At 35.9% G+C, this 18502-nt stretch overlaps 1 protein-coding gene across 1 annotated transcript in view; it reads left to right on the top strand.

Moving 5' to 3' along the window:
- Nucleotides 1–18502, top strand: part of MMP16 (matrix metallopeptidase 16) — a 193736-nt gene that overhangs the window by 103151 nt on the left and 72083 nt on the right. Inside the window, exon 4 of the mRNA XM_065668539.1 lies at nucleotides 9015–9319. Within this exon, the coding sequence (XP_065524611.1) occupies nucleotides 9015–9319 (305 nt within the window). The remainder of the gene's footprint in view (nucleotides 1–9014; nucleotides 9320–18502) is intronic.

Below are 18502 nucleotides of genomic sequence, written 5' to 3'. Positions count from 1 at the left end.
CTGCCTGGTATAGTTCTTGCTGGCATACTTTGTAAACATTATTAGTACTAATGTTATATACTAACATGACTTTTACAAAGGGAGAAGCAGAAAGTGTTTATACCAGCCAGAAGAGTATAGGAGTGAACAAGAGCATCTAGGATATATGAGTTACAGCCATATTATAGAACAAACTACAAAGATCTTACTGATATAGTCTGTCTTCTTCCTTAGTGTTTTACACTGCAGCAAGTTACACAAAATATCTGTGAATAATAAAGCAATGAGCTTTGTAAAAATAGAACATAAATGTTTATATGTTCTTTTTAGACAAAGAATTATTGAATATAAAGTCTTCTTCATCAGAATTCTGGGCATACTGTTGATAATTTTAACTCCAGCAGCCAGTCATTGGTCAATTGATCAGATTATTCAGTCTGAAGAACACTTTTGTGAATAATACTGGAGAATGCTCTATAAAAGCCAAGTTTTGTCTTGAATTACAGGCATTATGTAGAACTTACAAAAATGTAAAATAAAATAAAACAAAACAAAAATAAATTAAAGTATTAAAAGCTATTCAGCTTTATTTTTGCTATTTTGAGGAAGAAAAAAACCCTAATTTGATGATTCAGCAATATGTAATAACTTAATTGCAGGAGGTAATTTAGCTGTGGATGAAAAATAGTTTCATCCCAAACCAACTAGAAATAATTTAATCTTTATACTAAAGTATAATACAATCATCTTTATACTAAGGTATAACACAAATATTTTAGTGTGACCAAGGACTTTCTGAGCCTCATGCTCTGCCAGGGAGGAGGGAAAGACGTTAACATCAGGAAGAACTTCTTTACTGTAAGAGTGACAGAGCACTGGAACAGGTTGCCCAGGGGGGTTGTGGAGTCTCCTACACTGGAGATATTCAAGGCCCGCCTGGACAAGTTCCTGTGTGATGTACTGTAGGTTACCCTGCTCTTGCAGGGGGGTTGGACTAGATGATCTTTTTAGGTCCCTTCCAACCCTTGGGATTCTGTGATTCTGTGATTCTGTGATTCTGTGAAAGGTGGGAGGAAGCAGAGTCAGGGTAAACATTACTTGGCAACAACTAAAAACATCGGTGTTATCAGCTCTGTTCCCAGGCTGAAAGTCAAAAACACAGCACTGCACCAGCTACTAAGAAGGAGAAAAACTGACTGCTACTGCTAAACCCAGGACAATTGGGTCAAGCCATAGATTAATGTTTTTTTCCTTCTCAACAAGTTGGATGCATCCTGGATTTCAGCTCTCCAAAAACCTACAGAAGATGAATGGTTTGGACATATCTAACTTTTTGCTGTCCAGTTAAATGAATTAGTGCTAGCTGGGAGCTTCAGTATGCAATTAAAAATCCTCTCTGTCTTCTTAACAATAAACTATATTATTTCTATGATCCGAATGATCCGTATTGTGTGGAATATGGAAAGAGAATTTTTCTTAGATGTTTAAAAACTACACTGAAAAGTTAGAAAATACTGAATTAAGAAAAAACATACAGAACACTGTTGATTCAAAGTATTAACAAGATTCTTTTAATAAAGTAAAAATTTTAGTGTACAGCTACAGAGGACTATTTAGAAAATACTTTCCTCATGAATCAAAAAAGGTCAACTCTGTGTCCAAACTGAAATGATAACACAAACTTTGCATTATGATGACATTCACACTGAATTATTTTTTTAAATATATGGCTATACTATTTCAGCATGAAGACATGAGGATTGTCTTTTCACTAAAAATGAAAAGCAAGAATTAAATGGAAATAATGATTATCTGTTTTTTCTCATTGATGCTGAGAACATCCTTACTTGAATAATTTTGTGAATAGCAGAAATGTCTAAAATCTTTATATGATAGTAATATTCTATGTTTTGGTTCATTTGTACCTGACTAATATATTTTGAAACATGCCAGAAGCATTTACAGGTTTGGGCTGCACTTTAATATATGGTTTTCCCTATGTACATGCACAGCCTACAAGACCTACAAATGGAAATGCCTAACTATGTGCTTTAGAATCCTACCTTACCATTTAAATAATTAGAAATTTTGAAGTTCTTAGCTCCTTTATAGCACAGAACACACATTATTATGTAAAATATGTGCAGATTTATATTGAGAATTGATACCTCCAGATGTGGAAAGTATTCTGAGTGACGTGGTGAACAAGTTTTCAGGGTTCTCTAATAACAGATGTTTTCAAAATGACCCACCCATGAGTACTTTGCATTCATACTTACATGTTTTGCTGGAACTCTGATGGTTTACAGCTGCAAATCTAGAAAAATGGTAATTTGAACAAGACACATTACTTGTTTTCTACAATAAAGTTCTCATAAGCTGTTTGACTACCATAGGGCTTCAATCTTTAAGGACTAATGGGACAGGGATTCCTGACACTAAGCATTAGCTCTTGTAGTAAGCATGGATGCAGAAGAAGATGTTAATTAAGGCTCTATTAACACTCTTAAGTCATTATAACTGCATCTCCTGCCAGTCAGAAATACCATAAATGATGAAATTCTAGTGACCCTAAGGATACACAGGAAAGTTTCCTCTGTGTGATATCTGCTAGTGTAATTTTAGGCACTGTTTAGGAATCTGAATAAAATGAAATGCTTCAAATGCTGAGTGTTGATTTAAGCATATTTATCTCTCTGTTAAAGCTTGGTGCTTTCCCAAAGTCAAACTTAATGAAAGTAATACCTCCCCTTTGTTTAAAGAAATATATTAGTAGTAATATATACCTTAACATTTCTAACCTCTGAACAGAAAGAGGGAGAACATGTAAAATATACTTAATAAAAGGAGATTAAATTACACTGTGGTGATTCTCAAATTTATGCAATGAAAAAAGTCTATATAACTGTCATTGTGAGAGAGGATTCCTACATAACAATCAGTTAAGCCAAATGGCTGTGCTCTTCCACAAAATAATGCTCTTCATTATATGTATTTTTAGTGTTTTTTCATAAAAAATTGAATATTATAGAATACCCATTCTCATTTCTTTAGTATTTGCCTACTTCAGCAATCCTGAAATAATGAAATATTTTATATCAATATGCTGTAAATGTAAATGTTTATTTTGCATTTTGTTAATTTTAAATTACAAAGTAGTAAATTATGACATGGGATACTTAGAAAATCTTTCCTATAAAAACTTTTTCTGTCAGGTACTTTGCTAATCTAGGTTTTGTATCTTGTATAGCTCAGCTTTTGTCACTTTTCATCTCCTTTTAATGAATCATGGGAAGACTATTATCCATGAAACTAAAGAGGCAAGAGAATTATGAATTCTTTCTAAATGGCAGCAGTAGGTTGACTTTTAATGTGGCCGCAGAACAAGAAAATCAAAAGCAATAGTTCTGACTTGAGTTTAATCATCTGGAGCAGGAGCTTTATGAACCAAGATCACATTTTACCTGAGAAACATTCTTAGGTTGTAGCTACAAAGAGTTAGCAAAGTGAGACTGGAAAGAAGTTGAAGCTAAGAAAACCCACATCAGTGAGAGATTAATGAAGCAACTTGATGGAAAGTATCTCTGGAAAAATGATGGTGCAAAATGAAACATAGCTTTGGCCAGAGGTAAACTATTATTTTCAATAAAAGTAACACTGGGGTTAAAAAAAATAAAAAATAAAAAAAAAGCTTTCATCCAGTTTAGGTTTGATTTACAGCAATGGAAATGAGAAGGTAGTTTCAACAAATTATTCAAACTTAAGCTGTGTTTCAACTAATTTTATCTTGACTGTTTCATATCTAATACAGATCTATAAGTGAACTACTTCAAGCAGGTTAGTGATGGCATCTTTCTACCTACTCAGTTGAATTTCCTGCTCTTTTATCTTCTGTGTACTTTATTTCTTTAGAATGGGATTTCCAATTTATGACTTTGCTCCAAGAAAATCCTGGAATGTTTGAGAGAAACGGTGTTAAAGAAATATTTTCCCCATTTATGTTTAATGGTTATATACATATATATGTCCTAAAACAACTAAAATATCATCTTGCATCGTTATCATTACTTAGTGATTCTAAAACTGCTCATTACTATCCAGTTAAACCAGCACAACAGGACAGAAAGATATTGTTAATCTTGTACTCTGGATTTAATGCAGAAATGAGCATAGAAACAATTTTTAAAAGTATTAATTATATACGGTGGAGACTAGAAGTATCAAAGTCTGCAGGCCATAAAGTAGTCTGTCACTGAGTTATTAAAACTCTTGTGGAGGCAATTACTGCTAAGCTAAACAGTAATAATAAGCTTTATGGATTTCCAGCTTTGTCTAGTCTTTTACGAACCACTTCTTGGGTCTAGCTCAGCTCTGAAGGTTTAGTTTTCTATACAGAATTGTAGCAATTTATGTGAAAAATATAACGAGCTGTTCTACTGACAGCTCAGGAAGGAAAAAAAGGAAACAGTGAAATTTAATGGCAAATATGTGCTACTTAATGTACTGTATTTAAATTTCAGATGACTGATTTTACACAGCCAAGTGAGGTATATCCTAACAGCCTTGAAAGGCTCCTGAAGCTGTTGCAGCCAAAAATGTGTCACTGAAACAGGGATATTTTTTTTGAGGATATTTTGGTGAAGGAGGGGGAGCGGAAGGAAAACGTGAAATTTTTATAAAACCAGTAGGACTCAGAATTTCAGAATAACAGTCTCCAGAACAGAACTCCTCAGGAATCTGTAGAAATAGTAAATCAGTGTGAAAAGAGCGTATCACTGGTGAAATCTTGTTCTTCTTGTGAGAGACATGGATGTAAAGCTGTAAGTCCTAAAACAACTATAAGGTTGAAAACCATGTTCGCATGGAATGTCAAAAATAGCCACAAAATACTGTATTCAATTGATTCATGTCTGTGTTTGTCTATGAACAACGGTTTTCAAAATTGACACAAAGCATCACTCAGATTACTAGTTCGTAAAAAATTTGCACTGAAGTGTTTTATCTTTGTTTACTAGAATGCTGAATCACTGCTGATTTAGTCAAGGTCAGCATTGGGTCTTTCTCTCTATTGACCATGTTTTCTGTGGAGACCTCATAGCAGCCTTCCAGTACCTGAAGAGGGCCTATAGGGATACTGGGGAGGGACTCTTCATTAGGGACTGTAGTGACAGGACAAGGGGTAATGGGTTCAAACTTAAACAGGGGAACTTTAGATTGGATATAAGGAGGAAGTTCTTTCCTGAGAGGGTGGTGAGACACTGGAACAGGTTGCCCAGGGAGGTTGTGAATGCTCCATCCCTGGCAGTGTTCAAGGCCAGGTTGGACGAGGCCTTGGGTGGCATAGTTTAGTGTGAGGTGTCCCTGCCCATGGCAGGGGGTTGGACCTTGAGGTCCTTTCCACCCTTAACTATTCTATGATTCTAGATTTGAGCTCCATTACCTGTACATGTTGAGCATAAGATACTGATTTCCTCTTTTTTTGTTACCAGTGACGGTTACCACTATTTCATGTGACTGTTGGCTTTAAGATGTCGAGCCAAATGTAACAGGAAAAGTGTTCATGGAAAACTTTGCTATTGCGGTGATATGTCTAAACTGAAGACTTTTAAGAGATGGGTCCTAGAATCTTTGGTGGTTGATAGATTGTCTGTAAGGATTCATCTTCTTACTGTACTTTCCTTTGGAGGTTATATCATCCACATCATGAAAGAAATATGAAATAACTTAGATTTCATATGTCTACATGGGTGAATTATTTAAACAAAGTTCCCACCTAGTCACCTGCAACATTTGTGTTACACACACTGTTGGAATTTGCCATTTTAAGTTTGAACATGTGTTGTGTTAAACACATTAAAATGAACAATCATTTTCTGGAAATGCTCTTATATTGGAATGACTACTGATTTATTTTATTTCTTTTAGGGCTATGTTTTTCAGTGTAATCTTGCCCTCTCTGGGAGTTTGTTTTGGAAGCCACAAATCTGTACAGACTGTTGCTTTGAAAAATCTTTCTTCTTTGCAATGAATCTTGAGATTCGTTGCAAATAGGATACTATTTTAAAAGTTATTCAACAGCTTGAACCCTCTAGAAAAAGTCTTCCATCATAATTAAACACCCCTAGTTAATGTGTGTGAAACTAGCACAATGGCTCAATTTTTCATTTGTAATCAATGACTAAAACCTAATTCTGTGCCCTGGAAAAGCAAGAAAATGTGAAGTGATAAGGTTTAAAATGTGACTCAAAACCCTTTTAGACCAAATAATTAATCAACTTACCACCCATACAAAATTCCAATCTGTTTTATCCATTTCCTCATATCACATATACTAGCATAAAACCATCCTTTTGCTCTCTTTGTGTAAACCCAAATGTGTGACTTTGATCCCTTACTATGATTCCTAAATACAAACCAATAAAATAAACCTTTATCTTTCAGATAAACTTCTATGTCAAAATGCCAGTTATACTCTATTTTCTATGAAAGCCTGTTGATTCATTTGCTGTATTCATTATATGTAGTGAATAACAGAGGCTCATGTAGCAATATGTCAAGAGGGAATGGTTTTGCACTGAGAGAAGGTAGATTTAGGTGACATTAGGAAAAGATTCTTTACTATGAGGGTGGTGAGACACTGACACGAGTTGCCCAGAGAAGCTGTGGGTGCCCCAGTAGCAACCTGGTCTAGTGGAAGGTGTCCCTGCCTGTGGCAGGAGGTGGAGTTGAAATGAAATTATCTTTAATGTCCCTTCCAACACAAATCGTTCTATGATTCTATGAACTGCGCTTGAGACAACTTACGTGCTTTAGAGAGCACACTGCAGGATTGATTAAAAGCAAATTCCTCAGCATTGTAGGTGGTATTCTTAGCATAGCAACACAGGTTAACTGTTGTCAGGTTTCCGATAGTGGCAGTGTAAGTATGCCTTTGCGAGGTGTTTTGATTTGGTTGCACATGACACTCTGATTGTAAAATACTGTACACTGTCAAGGGGCACAGGGTGAGTAATTTATGAACCTGCTAACTGAAACATCTCAAAAAAGTATTTCACAAAGGAGGGGCATTCAGAGAGGGTTTCTGCAGGCACTGGTGGTAGGTCCAGAGCATCTGATATTTTTTTTAAACACCTGAAAATCAATACAACATCAGTCACAAAATTAGTGATGAGTACATAGCTATGAAGAGCATCATACAAAGCAGTTTGAATCACATGATATTTTCATCATATAAGGTAAGGCTATGCCTACAGATTGGAGGAATTTTTCTCTCTGACTGCAAGATCAGTACAGCAGTACTTTGTAGTTCTGACAGAGTCAGTTTTAAAGAACATTGCAAAATTGGAGTAAGTTCAATGAAAATTGAAGAAAATGTTGAATAGGATGGGCAAAGTGTCTTATAATAGATTTAATGAGGTCAAACTTTTAATTTCAAAGAGACAACAAAAAGGTTATGACTTCGCAATGCAGAAATGTCTTTTAAATGTCTTTTTTTCAGGGAAAAATATTCTTCAAGCTCCTGTATGTGAGAGAGAAAGGCAGAATAAGAACCAGTGTTAACAGCCTGATAATTAAGGGAATAGACACAAGTATGTAATGACTGGTTAAATCATCTTTGGAACAAAAGATCAAGGGAATGAGTAGATTCTCTACAGTATGCTATCTTCTAATCTGTTTTGTTATCTTTTTGGAACATACATACTAGCTAAAAAAGTATAATGCCTTGCTTAAATGGCATTATTCGACTCAGTACAAGAATATTTTTGAGTGGAAGTCAAAAGAGGCAACTTTATGTTTCCTACAGGAACCTGTGAACAAAATATACATGAAGGCAAATCTATAAAATTAGATTTGAAGGATTTATTTCCACTTACATTAACTAACAATACTATATAATCAAGCACATTTAATGCACTAAATGGATGAATCATTCCACATTTATTCCTGAAAATATTTTCATTCTCCACTAACATGTCATGCTGTGATAAGTTGCATGAATCTTACATATACTCTAGAACGATGTCATTTCTGAAATTTATGCTGGACATTCTGTCAAGCACATATCAAGTGAACAAAGACCATCTGACTGCAGCAGTTTGAGAACAGACACAACGCTAACAGAGATTTTTCTGGTCATACTAATTGAGTAAAAATGACAGAAGAAATTGGATAGGTCTAAAATTGATTATTGTCATTATTTTCTTGAATTCAATAATAAAAAAATAAGGTTTTTTTAATGATGATTCCACTATAATCTATTACTAACTGTTATTCTGAATTAAACTGTAATTCTGATTTTTTTTTTTTGCCTTTCTCTTATGTGTGTCATTTGAAGAGGTAGTGGAGACTGAAATTTCTGTTTAAATATATGTTTCTGAATTAGTAGATAATTGTGTTCTGTAAAATTATTTCTCTGATTAATTCTACAATTTTAGGCAAGATTCGTGGAAGTAATCAGATCATAAAAGGGCATCTTAGCTTGTATTGAAATTAAAAGGCTTTGTTTCTGATAAGGAATTCTCTCCAGTCACAAAAGCAACAAGAACTGGTTTTAAGGCTTTGTGAATACTGGCTGGTGGTCACAGTATGGAGCTCTGCTATTGTTAATGGACTCATTGAGAAGTTAAAATTTCATTTAACTGGAAACATTTTTCTTTTGATCAGAAATGACATGCTGTTCTTTAGCTGTGATGGATTCTAATTGTGCTCCAGGACGTAAACAGTCAGTGGTTGATTAATCTGGTTATCCCACTGTTAAGAATTTTTCATTCTAAAATATTTTTAATCTTCTAAAAATAAGATTTTTGTGCTACTGAGAGTAACCTAACACGTAAGAAGTTTTAGCATAAAGGGCTACACAGATCGACACAATAATTTTACACTGGCTTCATTAAAAATACTATTCTCAGAGGATACAATGACAGAATAGTATTTTTTTATTAAAAGCACAGTACTTTTAATAATTAGGGGAAAATAGATATAAGCAGTGTCACTTACCAGTCTGTCAAATTTAATGTGTTTTTTGTTTCTTTCAGCATAAAGAACGTCACTCCAAAAGTAGGTGATGCTGAAACTCGTAAAGCCATTCGCCGTGCCTTCGATGTGTGGCAGAATGTAACTCCTCTAACATTTGAAGAAGTTCCTTATATTGAATTAGAAAACGGCAAGAGGGATGTGGATATTACAATCATTTTTGCATCAGGTTTTCATGGAGACAGTTCTCCCTTTGATGGGGAAGGAGGATTTTTGGCTCATGCCTATTTCCCTGGGCCAGGAATTGGGGGAGACACTCATTTTGACTCAGATGAGCCATGGACTTTGGGAAATCCTAATCATGACGGTAAGAAAAGATTTTGGTATAAACAAAATAAATAAATGGCATGAACTTTCAGCTGACAGAACTATTTCCATGCTTCCCTGTCCCTAAAGGTACATAATTTTGTTTTCTAATTTTACATTACTTTAGAAATATGTTCAGTTGATTGTTCTATTAGAATCTCTGAGAGAAAAGTTAATGTCCAAATGCAAGTTGTGGTATGAAAACATGTTTATCTTGAAAAACATTGAATTCTTGTTAGGAACTTTTGTGTTCATTCAGACATTGTACTGTTGAATGTTTGACATATATTTAGGTTTAGGAAAAATGTGGAATGTTTTTTAGCAGTTAAGAACAAGTAAGACTACCCACCAATACAATGGATACCAAGGTAAAAAAAACAACTCTAGACTTTAGGTTTTCTTTATGGTGGTGCAGTGGCAGCATTTAAAGACAGCACTTAAAGATGCCATTCTAAGAACAGAGTTAGTGTTTCCCATTAATTTTTTTAATTCTTTTGGAATTGTTAATTCCAACGGTATTTTTACTTAATTTACAATTTACTTAAGTTACACATTCCCTGTAGTCAAATATGTGACTGCATAGTGAAGTTGACATACCTAAAATTTACCATATGAAAATTAAAGATACTTTTAACAATTACTCTTCACAGAACTGTAATCTGTCCCTCGCTGAGCTCCAAGTTGATAGGATGAAATACTGCCATTATTTAGGGAATCTAATTTAAAACTAGCCTTCGCATCTCTGCAGAACAGTATCAAAAGAGGTTTTGTGTAGACATTTTGTCTGTTTGATGCTTTGACAGGTTTTGGTCCAAGCAGCCCCAGTTGTGCTGGTAGATATCTCTAAGCCAGTTACCTAGAGTTTGAGAGTCTCGTCAGCAAACAGTGATTAAAAGAGGATTCACAGATGCACAAAGAGGACATTTTTGGCATACAGAAGATGATAAGGTCTACAAGAAGTGCGGAACTGTTGTATTTCAATGTTACACTGAACCTGGGAACAGTGAAAGGCTTTATCTAATTCCTTTTCTTTCAAGATCTTCCAAGTAAAATTCAGAGCTTTTTATGTAGCATTATTTGTAGCCTAGAGTTTGCGACAAAGCTTTAAGTTAGTATTTCAGGAGTATAAGTATGGTAATGTGTTTGTTCTTATGGTGCAGTACTTCTGCTGTGCCAGAGTCAAAGAAGCAAGAGCAGCATACTGCATTGTGAAAGCTTTTAGTAGCAGAATAAGAAGCTTGTGGAGAAGTTCTTGTGGACCAAGCCCTAGATTCTTACTGAAGCAAAATCTGTGCTATTGCACTGCTCATTATTTGCCGTTTTCACAAGTTTAGCTCAAAGAAACAGTGGGAATCTTTTGTTTGTGCAGTTCAGGTACATAGTCACAGCATTGTGAGTCTAAATGAAGGTGTTTTTTATTGGCTTCAGTGGGAGATCACCACTGCACATAATGCTCTGTGGTTTTGGAGCTATTGCTTCAAGCACTTGGGAAAATCTACAGGCATCTGTATGTTGAAGTCAAGGTGTCAATTTAAAATGTGATAACTCTTTTGGAGCAGTTCCACATATGGATACTTTTAGTCTTTATGAAAATGGGGAAACTTCTGGCTATCTCCTTCTCCTTTAACTTAAGTAATTTTCAGAGTGCTGAAAGGCACTCATGTCTTTTTATGTCTTTTTGTGGTTCAGTTTTGTAGAACAGTTTTCAAAAGTTATTTTGTGTATTAATGAATTTTAAGATATTTTGAAGGTAAAAAAAATCAAGTGAAAGTAAAATGATACTATCACTAAAAATATGCTCTTATGTATCGGAAAACAGTGAACTCTTACAATAAAAAGCTTTGCTATTTATACCATGAAAATTTAATAGATACCAATGGAATTTTATTCTGCAGATTTAATAACTTACGTTGTTTGGTGTGCTTGTGCGTACTTTTTTAAGGGACACTTTTTCCTGTTAGAATTCCATAGTCAAGGTAGAAACCCCAGGATATTTTACAACTAGAAAATTTGTGCAAAATACATGACAATTAAAATAAATATCTAACCAACGCAACTTTTCTGAAGCATGTTGGCAACTCCAAGTTCTGAGTTTCATTGTCGAGATGGTACGAAGCATGGATCTTAGGTTATAGCTATTGCCCAGAGAAAAACCGTATGTCATTGTGACTCTAGAAACAGCATTGTATGTACAGTTGATCTCTGCATGCAGAGTGTCTATTTGTCTGATTAGTGACCTCCAGTTATCAGGCAGGCCAAGTTCTGATGATGATCTGATGGCATTAGCTCATGTCTAAGAACCCTGAAGGAACATCCAGATTTTTTATTTTTTTTTTTTTTTGAGACTGAAAAAAATTCTGGGTGGAAAAAGAGGACAAACATACCATTTGGAATTGGCAGGAAGAAAAGAATTACAGCTCTGTTAGGTTCCCTATTATCTTGAGCTTAGTATCAGAGCACTGAAAAGCCGAAGGTTGAAGTATTTATGATCTTAGCTATGAGCAATTTTTCCCAGGTGAGTGTCATTTTTTTTAAAGTTCATTTCTCCAGTAGTCATCTCCATGTAGTGTTATTCAAAAATCCAATAGAAGTGGGAAAATATTTGGTGATTTATTTTTATTTCTGTTCTTTAATCAAGTTTTTCCCTAGAGAGCTGATTTTTTCTGATTCCTGTTCTATTATCCAGAGTGATTTGAAAACATAGACCAACTTGGTTATTTAGCAGCAAAAATGTAAATACAGAATCATAGAATAGTTAGGGTTGGAAAGCACCTCAAGATCAACTAGTTCCAAACCCCCTGCCACCTCCCACTAAACCATGTCACCCAAGGCCTCGTCCAACCTGGCCTTGAACACTGCCAGGGATGGAGCATTCACAACCTCCCTGGGCAACCTGTTCCAGTGCCTCACCACCCTAACAGGAAAGAACTTCCTCCTTATATCCAATCTAAAGTTCCCCTGTTTAAGTTTTAACCCATTACCCCTTGTCCTGTCACTACAGTCCCTGATGATGAGTCCCTCCCCAGCATCCCTATAGGCCCCCTTCAGGTACTGGAAGGCTGCTATGAGGTCCCCACACAGCCTTCTCTTCTCCAGGCTGAACAGCCCCAACTTCCTCAGCCTATCTTCATACGGGAGGTGCTCCAGTCCCCTGATCATCCTCATGGCCCTCCTCTGGACTTGTTCCAACAGTTCCATGTCCTTTTTATGTCGAGGACACCAGAACTGCACACAATACTCCAGGTGAGGTCTCACAAGAGCAGAGTAGAGGGGCAGGATCACCTCCTTCGAACCGCTGGTCATGCTCCTTTTGATACAGCCCAGGATACGGTTGGCCTTCTGGGCTGCGAGCTCACACTGAAGCCGGCTGATGTTCATTTTCTCATTGACCAGCACCCCCAAGTCTTTCTCCGCAGGGCTGCTCTGAATCTTTTCTCTGGCCAGCCTGTAGCTGTGCCTGGGATTGCTCCAACCCAGGTGTAGGACCTTGCACTTGTCATGGTTGAACTTCATGAGGTTGGCATCAGCCCACCTCACAAGCATGTTGAGGTCCCTCTGGACGGCATCCCTTCCCTCCAGCATATCAACCAGACAACGCAGCTTGGTGTCATCGGCAAACCTGCTGAGGATGCACTCAATCCCACTGTCCATGTCAGTGATGAAGATGTTAAACAAGACCAGTGCCAACACCGATCCCTGAGAGACACCACTCGTTACTGGTCTCCAGCCAGACATTGAGCCATTGACCACAACTCTTTGTGTGTGGCCATCCAGCCAGTTCTTTATCCACCGAGTGGTCCATCCATCAAATTGATGTCTCTCCAATTTAGGGACAGGGATGTTGTGTGGGACAGTGTCGAATGCTTTGCAAATATAAGATCCTCTTGGAAAGCAGTAGCCTCATTCTCCACCTTGTCCTGTTCTTGTAATGAAAACAATTTGCATACTCTCTGCCTCAGAAAAGACAGGCAACTTGTTGAAATGCTTTCATTAGCTGTTGTCATTTTTTAAATATTTTTTTGTTACAAATAGAAATGATATGCAAGTTCAGTATTCTGACTATAGTTAATTCCCAACGAAATTTATCCTGATGATTTAATTGCTGTGTCTTCATACTTCAGGCTTTTTTTATCTTACCATGTTTGCTTGACTTTCTTCTGGTTTGTTTGGTTTTAATAATGTTCTAGACTGAAATGATGGTTCTGTTAGAAATACATCATCTCCACAGTGCAGTGCTGCTTTGCTTTGTTCTCACTTCAGTTGTATGTTTTTATGGGCTGCAGACCGATCTTACTAATCTGAGGAAGATAGCTTTGCTTTGACTCCTCCTTCATTCTGAAGAATGAATAAGCTTTTTGTAGGAGTAAGGACTAATGGGCCTGTCACTCAAGAAAAAAAACCTCATGTCGTGCAATTTAGCACTTGTAGGCTCTCTAAAATGGTGTATTTCTTTGCTTTCTTAATACCCCGTAAGCACAGTACAGCTGGTAGCTGTAACTCCAGCTCTGCTGTAGAGTTAAGCTGTAGTTTCCTTCTATAATGCTGCAGGTAATGCCAGACATAAGGCAGAAAGAAGTACAATAGCCTTGCCATCACAGGGGAGCAATGGAAACAAGGACAGTATTTCTTTTGCTAGGGAAGGAGGATAAAAAGTGCTAGGGTTTTTTTTATTATTGTTATTATTTTTGCAAGGTAGTGAAGTGGTAGTTCCAGAATTTTGGACAAAGTGCTTGTACGCATTGGACTGTAGCCTTCCTCTAGTCAGCTTTCATGTTCCACTTGTTCTTTTAGAACATCTACTTTTCAATTTGTTCTGTGGGAGTAAGCCTTTTCACCCCATTTCCTTTATAGTCTATGCAGGCTTCAGTGTGCAATGCAAGCCTTAGGTTTGTAAATTATTGGGACAGGGTGTTTTCTTCATGCATATTATGAAATACCTTGATAACACTTGGCAACTATGGTAGACAAGGATGCAGTTAGAAAAACAAGTATAACACTGTTCAGGAATAGCAAATCAGAAAGGATGGGGAATATCACAGGAAAACATTACACAACATGTACATTTACTGATGCCAAAAGAGAAAATTATTAACAGGAGATGAAAAGTTACAAAAGTAGTTATCTGAAAATTAGCACTTATTAAGAAAACCTTTAAATGCTTACTTTCTTCTGAACTGAAGTGGTAGAAACAAAAAGAAGTAGAGAGACAAAAAAAGAAAGGAAAAAGAAGAAACCTTTATATAGTAGTCTTGGGGCTAGGGAGAGATTTCTTTGCTCCCATGACTCCCAATTCATTTAGGTGATATATATCACCTCATTTTTTGCATGAAAAATTTATGGACAATGACTAATGTATCTAAATCCAGAAAAGGGCAGTGGCTTCTTGCTAAGGGTGCCAGTATTTTGGAGATATTTTATTGTAAAAATCCTCACCAAAAATCTGTTTCGAAGTATTTTTTTTCAGTTGCAATATTTCAAATCACTGTGATGAAATTCAAAGTCACTGCCAGGGAGCGGCAGGAATAGCAACTGTTTCTGTAGTAAATTTTCTAATAGCCAGTAGAAAAATCCTATCCTGTGCTTTTTCTTCTTGTACCAAAACTGAAATAAAAACATTTAGTAGGCCAGTTTTCCCGTGTGCATCTCAGAAAATGCAAATTAGAAGTTAAAACATATATTGTAAATGGTGCTCACTAAGATTTTATTTCATTGTGTCATTCCTGTGGCTGATGGTTGGCTGTGATCCCATAGCAGAACCTTGAGAAAGAGAGGAGGCAACATTTCATTTAAGACCTGCTAAATGCAGTCTACACAGTGGGGGCTTCATCTGAAGTGATAAAACATACACAGGATCATGAGGTTCTGTATTTTGAAGGGGAAAGCTTAGGGTGTTTTTTTGCTTGGTGGTATTTTTGTTTGGGTTGCATTTTTTTCTAGGAATCCCTTTAAAGCCTTGGAGAGAACAAGAACTGTTCTCAGTTTACTTTGCAGTTTTCCCAGTAATTTAAAAATGGACAGTTTCAAAAAACAAATGAATCTCAGACTTTAATTTCTGAAGTAACACAAGAGAGGGACAGATGAAGAGTCTGAAACCAGTTTTCTGAACAGGGACTACAAAGGAAGGTGTCTCATCTTTAGAAACCCATGGATCTTTGACTAGTTCTGTGGGCAAATGCCAAGGACCATTTAATAGATCAAGTTTGTGTAATGTTCTGATATTCCCTGGCAAGATCAACCCATCAAAGCCATGTTCTTCAACTAGTGACTATGCTCAGAAGTTTCATTTTGGCAGATGGTGGAAGGAAAGAAAGGACTGTGATGAATTTTGTGATTAATAGTTGCTGCTGCCTGCATGTTAAATTCCTATCAGTTTGCACTAGTGACTGCGATGTATCTGTTCTTCCTCACTGCTCCTATACATGTTTTCAACCCATCTCTTTTACCTGGACTTATTGCATGATGTATTATAAATGTAATTCCCATTAAATACAGGAAAGTTCTCAAGTGGAATTCTGAAAAATATGGTAGAGAGAGCAAAAAGGAAAACATTCAGAGAAGGGGCCTTAATGGATGAAGATATATATACCATATTCTGATGCTAATACTTAAAATCATATATTTTATGGCTTCTTAATTTATATGTTTCATTTCTTCACCTGAGAGTGTATGAAAACATTTTTGCTATCTGTCAGAAGGTAAATATCTCTGACTTAAGGCATAAACTCTTGCCTCTATTTTAAAAATTGCATTGGTTTATCAAAATTGATTTTACATTTCTCTGGCTACATGCTCTTTAAGTTAGTTTAAACCTTCTCTAAAGCAGTCATTTTTTATTGGGAAATTACTGAATGCATCTAAGCCTATTTAAGGGAATGTTAAACCAGTTTGAATGGAGAGTGCACTACTTTTATGTAGATTAATTTAAGATTGGCCTACTTACACAAGTGCAGCTTTTTAAAACAGAACAAGATTTGAACATAGCTCTTGGGGAAAACAATGATTTATTGGGAACTTAGATTTCAAGCACATTAGACATGATGCTTAATGTACCAATTACTGGCTAAAATTTGACCATAGAACTCTGTCTTTCAGTAGCAGAAAATATTTGGCAAAATATTCAGCTAAGTTTAGGATAAACACAGTAGATCAGTAATGGTAGTTTGATACTCTTCTGTTTGTATTCATATCTGCAAGAAAAATAGAAGTCAAAGTAAAATGCATTTATTTTTTTTTTTTTTTTACCTCTGTAGCAAATCTACCAAGGCAACTACTGTACCATACTGAAATTATGCAGAAATCAGTTCTTCTATCAAAAACATAGAATGTATAGTAGGAAATGAAACTCCATTACAGAGTTTTTTAGTGTTCAGTTACATTTAAATGTAAGGAGAATATTGCTGCAGAGTGCTCATATTCTTGTGGAATATTTGTACCTTGCATGTACATGAAGCTGTGTTTTCAGGAAAACAAAGCCAAACTTAAATAATTTAATAATATTTTTGTTAACTCTCCAGCATTCAGAAAAATATTCAAGTTTTGCAGGCAATAAAAAAAAAAAATCCAAATCCATCACTTTGTACAATGCTGTCTGTATAGTGCCAAGTAAAAGCTTCTTGGACCTGATGCAAATACAGTGCCTAGTGTAATGTACCTGGACTCTAGTTAGTGCCTAGATTCTGCTTTGGGCACTGTGTTGGCAGCCAAGAAAAAATTATGAAAATCCTGATCTCTGAACTGCATAGATCAACTTGTAGTAAATTTCTTTTGGCTGCCAGTGTGGTTGACACAGTGCAGGAGATATATGCTGCTGGAAATACGAGCCAGTGGAGTTGTGAAAATTAAGTCTCCTAAGGGAGCTCTGTGTCTCAGACTGTGCTCGTGTCATATACTATGGTTAGGTATAAAGAAAGCCAAGCATTTCAGATTAAAGGAAGCTCTGTATTACAGCATTACCATGACTTTAATTTCATAAAGCATAATGCTCTCAGTTAATTGATTATATAAATATTTTAATAAGCTCTTATCAATATCAAATTTGACCTGTAACCAAGAAGTGTGACCTTGCAGCTGTAACATGCTTGTTTTCCAGATCTGTACTAGAATAAATTTGTAAAAGATTAATATCTTTGTTGAGTTTGTATTGTATTAGACTTCTATAAGTACTTGTAAATACAGACTTGCCAACATGGGTTCATACCAAAGGATTATCCTACAATATATCCTCTCTCTAGTTATGACTATTAACAGATACCTAGGGAAGAGCAGTGTGAACATATAGCAGCAAAACACCAGCATATTCCCTCTTAACTTCCAGAAATCTGAGATTCCTGAATCACAGAACATTTTTTTGTGTTTAATAGCCTTTGAGGGATTTCCTTTCATGAATTGGTGCAGTCTCTTTTTGAACTCATGTAAGCATTTGGGATCCACAACATCCTATGACAGTTGTTCTATAGCTTAGATGTGAAAATTACCTGAAAATTTTCCGAATTTTGAACCTGCCATTAATAAATTCACTTTAGGTAGACTGGTGCCTATATTGTGAGAAAGTAGTTTCCTGAACATTTTATCTAAGCCATGCATAATTTTATGGACCTTAGTCATATCTTGTTTCCAGCATAAAGAGAGATAAAAAGACCCCTAGCCTGTTGAGTTACAGATTTGTTTATATGTAGTTGTAAGGTTAAGGAAGCACAACTGTTATTTTAAACTGAATCTATTTGAGTGCGAAATGAGAATTAGCAATATTATAAAAGATAGCAAAAAACAACTGTTACATTTATAACATTACACAATGATGAAGATGCCAGGATAATATTTACAAGAAATTTGCATGTTGAACACAAATGGAGTAAAGATTGATTTTTTTAATTTTTTTTTTTTTAATTTCACCATTTCCCCTGAAATCCAGTTCAATTCAGGAGTCAGCTAACACAGATAATAACTTTCTATTGCTATACGTCAAGGATTCCAGTATTTAAAAATCAAACCAGTCCTTCCCATCTGTAAGTGCATGTTTTGTTGATAGAACTTAACAGAGTAGCCTGTCCTCAAAGTTCCCAATTCTTCCATGGGTTATACTTGCTTGGTGTGCATATGCCCACCTGTTCCATATCTAGCCACCAGAAGATTTTACATAAAATGGTAATTCTGAAGCATTCAGTGTCTGCTGCATAAAATATGT

Source organism: Lathamus discolor, chromosome 2, assembly GCF_037157495.1.
Source record: "Lathamus discolor isolate bLatDis1 chromosome 2, bLatDis1.hap1, whole genome shotgun sequence".
NCBI classification, from domain to species: domain Eukaryota; kingdom Metazoa; phylum Chordata; class Aves; order Psittaciformes; family Psittacidae; genus Lathamus; species Lathamus discolor.
This window is presented reverse-complemented; position numbering and strand designations above follow the sequence as displayed.